At 39.9% G+C, this 12110-nt stretch overlaps 2 protein-coding genes across 24 annotated transcripts in view; one reads left to right on the top strand and one right to left on the bottom strand.

The window, feature by feature from the left end:
- LOC125693507 (calcium/calmodulin-dependent protein kinase type II subunit gamma) overlaps nucleotides 1–12110 on the bottom strand; it is a 761290-nt gene that overhangs the window by 610830 nt on the left and 138350 nt on the right. The window lies entirely within an intron of this gene.
- The window catches only part of KAT6B (lysine acetyltransferase 6B), a 92473-nt gene that overhangs the window by 6185 nt on the left and 74178 nt on the right, over nucleotides 1–12110 (top strand). For all 7 annotated transcript variants that reach the window (XM_048945527.1, XM_048945529.1, XM_048945530.1 and 4 more), the window contains one exon: nucleotides 835–1716. In XM_048945527.1, the coding sequence (XP_048801484.1) occupies nucleotides 1096–1716 (621 nt within the window). In that variant the 5' untranslated portion in view covers nucleotides 835–1095. The remainder of the gene's footprint in view (nucleotides 1–834; nucleotides 1717–12110) is intronic.

Genomic DNA, 12110 nt, shown 5'->3' with positions numbered 1-12110 from the left:
AACTTCCAATCAAAATGGTTCTTAAGGTTTTCTTTAGTAAGTTTCTGTAGCCCCTGAATTTTCAATTTAAGAATGATTTTTCTTTACTTATTATGGATCATGGTAAGCTGGATCACTGAAACATGTTTTGTTGATATGATCTCCTGTGTATGTTTTCATGCTAATATGCATGTATTTATGTGAAAATGTGCTGTTGCTTTGTTTTCATTTCTGTTCCTCAGACTCTATATCAAAAACAGGTGCCTGTTAACTGCACACTTTGGTGTGAGATGTGCCTTTGTAATTACCATCTATGTTACAGGATAGCTAGGCATTAATGCAGGACTTAGTACTGCTGACACCATTCTGATACTCAAGGACTGATTCTTCTCAGTTGTGTAATCAAAACATGCCATAGCACACTAAGAAGTGGCAATGGTTAATAATTTGACTTTCACCAGTTTAGAGACTTATACAGTCTACGTATAATCTGTATATGTGGTCATACTCTTATACTGATGGATCTCAGAGTGATTTGTAGGCAGCTAGTATTTCTGAGAATGTTTTCAGATGCGTAGCATGAAAGGGAATTTCCTGTTGAATCAGCAGTAGCTTAAATGTTGGGGTGATGGAATTTAGGAGAGCTAAACCTGTTGAATGATGTAAAAAATGTAAGGATTTTATGATAGCTTGCTTGATGTGGGGAGGGATTAATCAGATGTTTTGGATAACCTCACAAACATTTTTGCATACTGCAGTATCTATCTACCCAATCAATGAGTGTCTGCATGCATCCTGGTTTTCACTACATCAACATGAAGCGTTCTCACCTGCCTCTTCCTTTTTCTCTTTCAGGGTTGTACCTTTTTTCTGTGAGGATGTACCCCTGTCATCATGAATGAATCCTTTCCACGTTTCCATTTTGGTCAAGTAATTGGAAGCTCCAGCCAGCAGATATTTCCCTGCCTTTTCTGACTCCTCAGGATGGATATTTTTGAGATGAATCCCAGCGGTGTGTGGAGCCCTTTGATTTGTGTTTGAGGTGCGAACGGCCTCCGAAAGATCTGCTGAAAGGATAAGGAGGAACCTCTATGGGTAAACCGTTACTGGTCAACCATGGTAAAACTTGCCAACCCACTTTATACCGAGTGGATTCTTGAAGCTATACAAAAAGTTAAAAAGCAAAAGCAACGGCCATCTGAAGAGAGAATATGTCACGCTGTTTGTGCTTCCCATGGATTAGATAAGAAGACTGTTTCGGAACAGCTGCAACTTAGTGTTCAAGATGGTTCTATTCTTAAAGTTACCAACAAAGGCCTTGCGTCCTACAAGGACCCAGATAATCCTGGACGGTTTTCGTCTGTTAAACCTGGCACTATTCCGAAATCTGTTAAAGGATCTAGAGGAGCTTGTAATGAGCTTCGTAATGTGGATTGGAATAAACTGTTGAGAAGAGCAATTGAAGGGCTTCAAGAACCAAGTGGCTCCTCACTGAAAAACATAGAGAAGTATTTGAGAAGTCAAAATGACCTAGCAAGTATTTTCAACAATCCTGCCTTTCAGCAGAGGTTGCGTCTGGGGGCCAAACGTGCTGTGAACAATGGCAGATTACTGAAGGATGGACCTCAGTATAGAGTGAATTATGGTGGTTTGGAAAGCAAAGGAGCTCCTAAATATTCCAGTGGTTTCCCAGCTTCTCTTCCACCTGTCAGCCTTCTACCCCATGAAAAAGATCAGGTAAGGCTGAAAAAAATGGAAGTGAACTGTGATAATGCAGAAGTAATGATTCTTTCTGTTCTTTATTTAGCCATTCACGTGTATGTAAGTGAGGATGTTTGTCAAAGACCCATGCAGAATCGGTTCTGATAAGGCGTGTTCACTTAGATCCCTGGATTCTGTGTTGGACAGCATGTTTTTTGGATTTTTTGATAGTTAGACAGGAGAGCAGCAAGGAAGAGTGCAGCTGTATGCTCTCTTCTAAGTATCAGACTGTTCTGTTTGGTGGACTGGTGTTGCTGAGGTCTGCTATCTGATTTGGTTGTGGCATTCTTCTTTTTGTGTGTGGATGTATTGGATTTTTCTTGTGGTTTTGACACCAGCTGAAGTGCTACCATAGACCTCTTGATGCTTCAGACTCTTAGAGTGTTTTTAATTTTCTTTCCTGAAGATATGTGTACGTAGGTACTTGGCCCCATATTAACTGTAGTTTTAAAGCTAATGTAACTATTATGGGAGATATTTGTCATTTGTGATACTTGAGAATCCTCTTATTTTCAGTTTCCTTGGACTTGTGTGTAGTGATTTTTTTTGTTTGTTTGTTTTGAGTACTTGGCTCTTGTTTTCAGATTTCTTATTCACAGCTTTGAGAAAGAAGGTGGGGGAGGCGTATGTGTCAATTTTCCTTAATGAAGGGCTAGCATAAAAGACAAGCTTGCAGGCATTTTGATCGTTCGTTTAGTGTGGTGAACTGTATTTTTTTCATTGTACTTGAAAAGATGCAACCTGTTCAACTTGATTTATTTTAGCCTGAGTAATTTGTGATTTTTTTTTTATTATTATTTTTTTTTTTTTAAATACTTGATGGCAAAATTCTTTTTGGCATGGAATATCCCAGCTAGTGTTGTTGTTGTAGAGATGCCATTAGCATCTCTTTTGAGTTACTGTAATATGCTTGTTTGTTTGTTTTGTTTGTTGGGCTTTTTTTTTTAAATTTTTTTGAATGGTTCTCAGTTGTTGTTTTCCTTGAGCTGATCTTAAGATGCTGAAGTGCATAGAGAAGAAAGTGCTTGTATAAGAAACAGGCACATTTTGAAGAAGAGTTGTTTATGGAGGTGTCAGAGGTGACAGGAAACAGTTACCTATAGGTTGATTTTTTGTGTGTGTGTGTGTGTGTTTCTTTAAGTATGGTTGCTGTTACATGAATTTCTTCTGATTTCTGTCAGATTGTACATCTTGGGTGTCTGAAGGGTGCATGGGGAGTGATGCTCAGTAATCAGAATGAGAATTCAGAAGTGTTGCTTACTGTGCAATTACTGCTGTAGCCATACACTGTAAGGAAGTTAATTATTTGTAGTGATAAAGCTCTCTATTGTTTAAGTATTCAGAGATTCTTCTGTAATTTTGAGTCTGTGGTGACATGAAAAATGTGGCGACTGGAATACTGAGCAACCGAGATAATTTAATGCTATGATGCTTCATGTGAATTCTATGGGAATGAACGTGTTCCCTCTTAGACTACCTACCGGGAGTGGCATACATTGCTAGCAGTGTTAGTTGGGTCATGGTGCTGAAGAAGCCATTATTGCCATAGCAAGGTGCTGGTATAAGGGTAAATCTGTCTTTGAGAAGTTAGCCCAACAAATCTGCTATGCTTTAGCAAGGAGAAAAAAGAGGAAGAAAAAAATAAGCTTTGATTTGTGTGCCTTAAAATTAGCAGTGTGATTTGTATGCTGAATATATTATTTTTTTTTTTAACATGCATTTCTTCCTGATACGTAACTACTGCTGTTGTAAGGTTGATAAATATGCTGCTGTGTGTTGACGTAGTGCATGTCCTCAAGTGCAGTGCCTAGTTGTGATACTCTGTTACTGTGCAGATACCTGTAGGCTTTCCTTAAGTACGGTAGGTTTCCTAGTCTTCCAGCTGTATGGCTTTGAATATACTTCAGAAATGATAGTTCTGCATCTGACTGTAAACAGATGTCTGTTTATTACTGGGATGTGGTTGCATGATCCTTTGATGTTAATGACAATTTATGAATGAGCAGAACAGCGCTGCAGGAGAGCTGTCCAGCTACTTTAATTGTAAGTATTTAGGTGGCTGTATGAAGAATGTCAAGATTATTTATCTAATTTCCTACTAAAAACATAGCCGAGTGATGTCCCTCAGAAATTGTTAGACTTTGGGGAGATGAGTGTATTTCAGAGTTTCTTTGTCTGACTGGTCATGTAGCTAACTCTAATAAAAGCTAGCGTGTTTTTTTTTTTTTTTTTTTTAAACATTAGAGGTGAAGTTCAATTATTCTATCTTTAACTTAATTTCAAGGATGAAAAGAACAGGAGAAGTTGCAGAAATCTGCTTAGATGTCTGTTGAAGCTTCTTGAATGGGACTGTAGTGCAGGTGCATAGATAACTCTCTCCTGCTGATGAATTGTTAAGACTTGCTGCGTTCAAAGTCTGTCTCTATTCAGAGCTCCCTCTTTGACAGTCTAAACTTTCACACTTGTAGTACCAATTGCAGACTGCTCAGCTTTCTTTCTGAGTAACAGGTGAACCAGTACTGGTGGGGTGGTGTTTTGTGTTGGAGATCCCTCCCCCTCCAAGGCATTAGGGTGCCTGGTACGCTGAGAAGGTAAAGTACTGCTGTAGTGCATTGTCACTGAAGTTAGTTCTGTGGACTTGGAGCCTTGGCTATATTGTGGGGGTGTTCAGTGTATGGTGCGGAATGCTTATGTGGAATGGGGAGCTAGAAGTGCCAAATTTTCCTCTGGTTGGTGGTACAGAGCTGCTTTCCTTGCCTGTGTACTGAGTGAGTGTTTCAGTGCAAGTAGGATACCATCTTGTCCTTTAAGTTGAGGTAGAAGTAACTGCAGTTGCTTATAGAAGCATTAGCCTGTGTTACCATGTTTTATCCTGTTACCGCTGGCCTGGAGAGGAGGGCTTGTTTTGAAGCTCTGTTTCCTTCAAGTGTCATCTTAGCTCTGGGGTTGGGGCAGTGGTGTGTGGACTCCCAGGTACTGGAAGTGGAAACATGGTGCATCTGTTGGGATTTTGTGCTGTTCCATTGTGTCTCTGGGGGTTGCCTTTCCCTTCTGTAGGAAAGCTTGCAAGCACAAAGCTCAAGTAAGGGCAGACTGCTGTCAGGTGCTGCATGGTCTCTGCTGTATGGTTGATACATGGCATAAAACGTAAAGAGTAGCATAAATTTTGAGGTGACGTTGCAGTTACCTCCGGAATTCTGGTGGTTACATTAAGTTAGCCACTTGCTTGATGTGGATGGATAACTTGAAGCAAAGCACTTGAATAGATGTCTGTTTTAAAGCATTACATTTATGTTAAAGGAGCAGCCTCCAGCCAGGAGTGGACAATTCGTAACAACAAAAGGAAACTGAAAACAGTGATATCCTTTAGGATAGAGATTTTGAATGCTTTTTTCTTTCCTATAAGTAAAAACTAAAAAAAAAAAAAAAAGCCACAAAATGAAATAAACACCAGTCAACACACACAGGAAAGCAGAAAAAGAAAACTTTGTTGTTCAGTAGTTTGCTCTTTAGCACTTTGCTGTATTGCAGTGCTTAGTTAGTCTTAAGTTTAACTGCTCTCGTGCATTCTTCCTTATGTTCAGAGCCTTACATAGAGATCTTTTCTGCCATGCTTCACACCTTCTCTCACGCAGCAACTTTGAAAACGGCTGTATAAGTATGTTAATCAGAAAATGCAGTGTAAAAGTTGAGAACGTGGTAGGAAGTGATGTGAACAGAGGGGGACACGAGCCTGAATATGCTAAGTGGTACCTAGAGAGTCTACAAACAGGAGGGGAATCAACTCTTTGAAAGGGTAGATAACTGCAGGACAAGGGGAAATGGTTTTAAGTTGAGGGAGGGAAGATTTAGGTTGGATGTCAGGGGGAAATTCTTTATAGAGAGAGTGGTGAGGTGCTGGAACAGGCTGCTCAGCGAGGCTGTGGATGCCCCATCCTTGGAGGCATTCAAGGCCAGATTGGATGGGGCCCTGGGCAGCCTGGTTGAGTATTAAAACAGGAGGTTGGTGACCCTGCATGTGGCAGGGGATTGGAGATTAATGATCCTTGGGGTCCCTTCCAACCCTAGCCATTCTGTGCTACATGAAAATAGGCTTCTGGAAATGCAACAGTAAAATGGAATTTTAAAAGTTCTGGTTAAAATCCTTAAATGGATGCTTAATTTTGTCTTAGATGGAGTCAGTTGGAGAGCAGCCATATTGATGGTGTTTCCTGGGTGTGTGCTGTGTTCCTTGTTCTTGCCACTTAAACAAGCAGTAGGAATGTTCTGCCGTATGGAAACTGTATGGAGCATGCTAGATCTTAAGAGGTGTCCATCTCCTGAGCACACGTGTTATGTAGACGTGAATCTGAAGAAGCCTGCAGACAAGGCTTCAAATACATCTTAACACTTTTGAATGAAACTGAAACAGAAAACATTGATATAAAAAGATGAAGAGGCAATGGAATATGGGGTATATCTCAGTAGCAACGTATTTGCTGTGTTCAGTAGAGCTGCTACTTAAAGTGTACTTTCAAAGGCAGTCACATGTGGCTCATTTGATTGGACTGCATGTTGGTGGTGGTCCTGAACATTCTTTTTATGCAGCTCAACAACTATATTAGTAATTGTTTCCATTGGATTGTTAGCATGAAAAAATTTTCTTACCTTCCTCCCTTCTCTTTTACTTTGTATTTCCAAGGTGACCTTCATGGAAAACCATTGTCTTTGTGGTTTTTTTGTTTGTTTGTTTTTTGTTTGTTTTAATACTCTCAAGTCCTATCAAACTTTGTTTTTGCTGGCTTAGGTGCGTTTCACTTTTCAAAGTGCAACTTGGCATGGGCTGAATTTCTGTTTTCTGATACGCAGCTTGTGCCAGTGCAGACACTGGATGTTCCTCCTTCTGTCTTTTAGGCAAAGGTCCAATCTATAGAGAAGCTTTTTTGGCACCCAGGCTCCTCCCTGCTCTGCTCATCAGCTTCCTGCTTTTCTGTGGGCAGGCAACAAGTGGCAGTTGGCTGAGGTTTCTCTGCTAGATCTGCCTTGTTCCCTCTGGCCTCTATGCTTGTCATTGAGTAGAAACAGAAAAATTAAGAAGAAGGAAAGTGCTGCTCAATCTGTCACACTGGTTTACACACATGAGTATTCAGTGCCTTACTTTGGAGGTAGTTTTTCTGCCCTGAGGATAATTCTGTGCCCATAAATTCAGTGCTAGGTAAGTTTACGAGAGACTCTCTGCAGTGCTACAGTTGAGGAGATTTTTATCTTCAGAGGTAGCCTGTGTTTCTGTCTTTATAACATCTTTGTGGTGACAAGACTAAGCAATGTTAGTGGTACTTGACAAACACTACCGTGTTGGTGCATCCCTTCTCAGTCTACAAGATACTTGCCTTAATTTCTTGGGAGAGTGGCCTGCATCTCAGCGCCTGTAGCTCTACAGGGGACTATCAGGGAAGACCTCACTTGTCCTCTTTTCCCAGGCTGAATGTTTAGCCTAGGAATGTGGTTGAACACAATGTGCTTATGATTCTTGTTGATCACGATGAGCCATTCCAAGCCTTATACTGCAAGCTGGTTATTCCTAAGGACTGCTGAAACTTGATTCTCTTTTTAGCTGATCTTCGAAGTTAATTATTGGGCTGTACTGCCAAAAGAGGCTTGTATTGAAGCTGACAGCAGTAAGTTAAAGACAACCTGCATAGTTCAGCAGTTGTGTTCATTCATCAACTTCTTTTTCTGTGAACACTCCTGTTTTAACTGGAAGTGACATTTGATTCTTAAACTAAGATGTTCTGCTCCTTTGTATTTTTTTCTTTCCCTCCAAGGTGAATTTTTCTTTTAGTACTCAGTATGTGAATATATCCTTTCTCACTATTCCTTTTAGAATTCACAAATGTCAGAAGTCTTCCTCAGAATTGGGGAGAACTGCCTTGGATGTGTTCTCAGTGCTGTGTCCTCACCTTTTCTAAGTGCCTCTCCTCTCCCCTGTTGGCTGGGAGTTCTGACTCCTGGGTCTTTGTTCTGTGCCAGCTGGAACATGGTAACCATTCCATGCAGTTTCTTGGTGTTACAGAAACTTGACTGTAAAACAGGTGACAGAAAACCTTGCCAACTTTCAGTTCTGATAGTCTACTTCTTGACACTTAAAGTCCTTAAAGTTCTCTGAGTATGGATCAACCGCCAGTCAACAACCATTTTCCAGTTTGGTAGTTGGAAATGACTAAATAGTGGTCCTACAAGTGTCTTAGTTCAAAAGGCAGTCTCTCTTGTTTTTCAGGACTGTATCTGTCTGGGTTTAAGGACAGACCCATGGCTCCCTCCTTTGATCATTAAGCCCTGTTTTGGGTGGGACATTCCATTTCTGGAATAAAATGGGGAAATGTTGCATCCTTTTGTATAGTGGAAGAACACTCTTAAGGCTCAGACTGTCTGCATCCTTCTGAGGATGAATTGTGTCAAATCAAGCCCCACATAGCTGGCATCTCTAATGCTGTCACTCATGGCTACCTGACGAGAGACAGACCAATCTGTTAACTAGAATGATTTCCTCTGTATGCTAATGAGCTGCTATGACTCTGTTCTATACTGTCTTGCTAAGTGACTTCCTTCTTCTGGCAATTAGGAAAATGACAGGCATTGTAGATGACTTGACTGTAATTTCATTAAATGACCTAGAGTGCTTAAATAACTTAGCATGAAAAGTTGAAACTTCAGTGGAAAGCTTCTTGATCTGAAAAACTGTGAATGTACTGTGGTAATGGTGCCACTACTGACATCTGTTGAACTTACACTGAATTGCTATCAGGAACGTGGAATTTTGGTGAAATTCTCCAGTATCTAATTGACTAGTGAGTGAGTCTTAATTTTTTTTTTTTTCTGCTTCTGAAATTCATAAACCTGGGCAACACTTATGTAGTCTCATATCAGGCTTCTTTGGAAATTTGGTTTTGTCAGTTTCCTTCGCGGTCTTAAGCTGTTGGAGATGGGCAGGATGGAGAACATGCTTCACATCTCTGGCTCTTTGAGGTTAAGGAAACTGGGAAGTGAGTACCATTGATGATGCAGTAGGAAATACTGAATTTTGGTTAAATTAAGGCACTTAAGGCTCTGTTAAGGATGCCTGTGGTGACTGGCTTCTCATTTTGTATCAGTAAGATTGTTAAGTGTGAATGCAAATGAGAATTTAAATCTATTTCTAGGAGTACAAAACCTGACAAGGAATGTAAACTAAAAATAAGAATTAAACTAGAGTTTTGTATGGTGCATTTTACAGTTAAATTTAGGCAGTGACTGGACACATTCACTTCCAAAATGCAGATTTGTTCTTATTTCTGGAATACTGTTAATGTGTTTAATGAACTTATGCGTGTGGTTTTTTTCTCTCCTTTCTTCTCACTACTGGTGAACAAAAAGTTAAGAACAACTCGGGAATCTGGCATGGGGCTGTGTGGCAATGGTGCAATTCTTTTTCCCTTGAGGAGATGCTGCATGTGGTATTGCAGAGTAGTAACCAGTCAGAGGAAGATGCACTGATACATTGATGCAAGTCTGTGCCCATGTAACTCAGTACTGGTAAACTGACTGGGAGATGGGCACTGTTGGCCTCATTTTCTTGATAGGGCTAGTGGATTTGTTTTGGAAAAAAAAAAAAAAATCCTGAGTTGTCCCAGTGTCAATTAACAGAAGCTAAGTGAAGATATATGGCAGCTCTTTGCAACCGTTTTCTTTCCTAGAAATATAGAAACAAGACTGCTGTTTAAGAGCTCCAGTGAGTGTTGTCAGTGTGGTGAAAAAGGCCTTTCTTGATCTGTTTTCTGAAGGGTCGGTGCTTACATCTTCTTGATAATGGAATCTAGCAATAAATTCTGTATTTTTCCCTATCTCCCTTGTTCTTCCTCAAACTTAGACTTGCAGTTCCAATGGGTGTTGCTGTAATGCACCCAGAGTCTTAGAGCAATTTAACATTACTTAAATGTGTTTGTAGTGATGTTGCTCTTAATAGAATTTGGCTTGAAGTAAATTTGAAGCAAAATTGCTTTCATGTTTTTTCCTGTCAGATTATGTGACTGTTTATTGAGGGAAATTATAACTGGTGTCATGTAGGTTTTCAGGGTTATTTTTCTTTCCTTTCTGTGTTCTCATAGAAGAGCTTGAGGTTTCTTATTTGCAAATACAGGCAGTCCTTAAGCACTTAGAGTAATGTGAACTATTAGTGATGGCTGTGTAGCAACCCCAGGGCTGCTGTACTTGGCTTTTGGTGAGTCATTTTGTTTCTGCAGGTTGTTGTGACCCGAAGCTGTGCTGTAGAGAACATGTTACATAAGGAAAAAGACCTTGAAGGAAAAAATGCAGACTCCAAATCTTAACTCTTGTCTCAGCAGTAAGAAATGAGAACATATGGGAATTTCTGCTTTCTCCTGTGTTTTGGCTGTAGAGGGGCAGAGGGGCTGTCGTCTGTCTCCCTCCACTGAGGCAGTGCAGCCCATCGGATACCAAGTACTGTGCTGCCAGGATGAGGCTCGAGGCTTCTGTTCTGAATTATACACAGGACTCCAGCACAGAAGAGCTGTGTGTGATCTCAGTGAAGTTGTCTGAGAGTCATTGCTGATCTTTTCTCATCTAGAAAGAATCTGTAATAGAAGTAGAGCCTCGTATAGGCTGTGATAGGTTTGTACACACTTTGCACGTGCTGTCCAGCACTTGATTTTATCCCATTATGTTGTGCTGATAGCTAGTGCTGCTTGAAGTGCTATTCTTGTGTAAGAATGTGAGTAAAATTTAAGTTGCAGGCACTGTGGAATTCTCTGAAGTGTTTAGGATTTTTGGTTAATGAACAGTAGTTCGCCAAGTGGTTTACACAGAAATACAGTTAAAAGATGATGAAAAAGGCAGCATTTGACAAGCATAACAAAATTCTTAAGACCAAAGTGACCTCTAATATCTGAACATAGTAAGAGCTATTTGATCAAGTTCTTAGCTCGCAAAGGTAACTGTATCCTTCTTGTCTCAAATTTGAAAAGATTCTCAGCTGTGTTTTTCTACTTTGGTGCTTTTGTTTTGTCCTGTGAAGTGTAGTAAACCTGTAGGAGTCAGGTTAATAATGCGCTACTGCTAGTGAAAAAGGGGAGGTCAGCATATTGGTTATTAAAACAGAGAATCTTGTTATCAGTTAATGGATACACGTTGAGGGTTGGACACACATGGAGCATTACGTGATGCACAACATAGTTGTACATAACTAAGGTATTTTTTGATCTCTGCTTTCTTCACTTCCCTCATTATCAGTGATGAAAACTGAATGTCACAGAAACTAATACCATTTGACAAATATTAATGCTGCTTTCATAATGAAGCATTGCACGTTAAAAATAATTCCCGTGCATTTTGTTGTGTTTGACAACACATTCTGCAGCAAGGCAATTTTTCACAAAGATGTTATGGATGCTTTCTGAAGTTTAGAAAATACAGGTAAATTCAAGAAGTGAATGGAGAAAGGTCAAGGTTGATTGCCAAGTGAGATAGCAGCATGTGCTACGTGCTTGTGGAGTGGTCTGCTGCTGTGCAGGTGAATGCATACTTTTAATTACACTAGGAAGTAGTAGAGCTCACGCTGTTTTAGGAACTTGTTCTTTTGTAGCCATCTTGAAGAATTGCTCTTGTTGGGTTTATCAGCCTGCTTGTCTGCCATAAATTCCAGGGAGAAGAAAACTGCTGATACATGCCTCTTACTGAAAACTTACTTTAAAAGCTTTAGGATCATTGACTACATTTTTAAAGGTGGCACTGACCATTGTAGCCTAGTAATTCCTTCTCTTGCTGTCTCTGTATTTAGTTTTACTCTCTTCTGATTAAAAGTCAAAGATGCGCTATCCTGGATAAAACATGAAATACAATAGCTTTTAAGAAAAGTCTTGGCTTCAGCTAATCCTGTTACTTCATGTCCTCTGAAAATCCATTTTAAAAAAAAAAAAAGAGTCTGATCAACATGAGCTCTGTTCTGGACTTTGCCCCTCCAATTCCTGTAATGATGGACACTTCTTTTGATTTCATGCTTGTGTGTGTTTTTTTTTCTGTTCAACAAGAAATGATTAGCTGCTTGTCTTACTGGCATGTTTTCAGATTTACAGTAGGGAGTTTCAGAATTCTACTGAGATCTGAACATGTAAGATGATAGTCTTTTATTTGGGATAATAAACCACTGGGGAAATCTTGCTCTGCATGTCCAGCTTCCTATACAGCTCTGAATTCGAGTACCTTAATTCTGAGCTATGTGCTTACAGAAACTGTTGCAGCTGCTATTCTGCCCAGGGTTGACTGGGTCTTGTTTTATGCCTCTAAGAAAGTAGTAGTGATTTTGTTAATAAACCTGTTGTGGTTGATTTTATTTGAGG

Source organism: Lagopus muta, chromosome 5 (genome assembly GCF_023343835.1).
Source record: "Lagopus muta isolate bLagMut1 chromosome 5, bLagMut1 primary, whole genome shotgun sequence".
Taxonomy (NCBI): domain Eukaryota; kingdom Metazoa; phylum Chordata; class Aves; order Galliformes; family Phasianidae; genus Lagopus; species Lagopus muta.
Note: the sequence above shows the minus strand (reverse complement) of the source record. Positions and strands in the feature narration are given on the sequence as shown.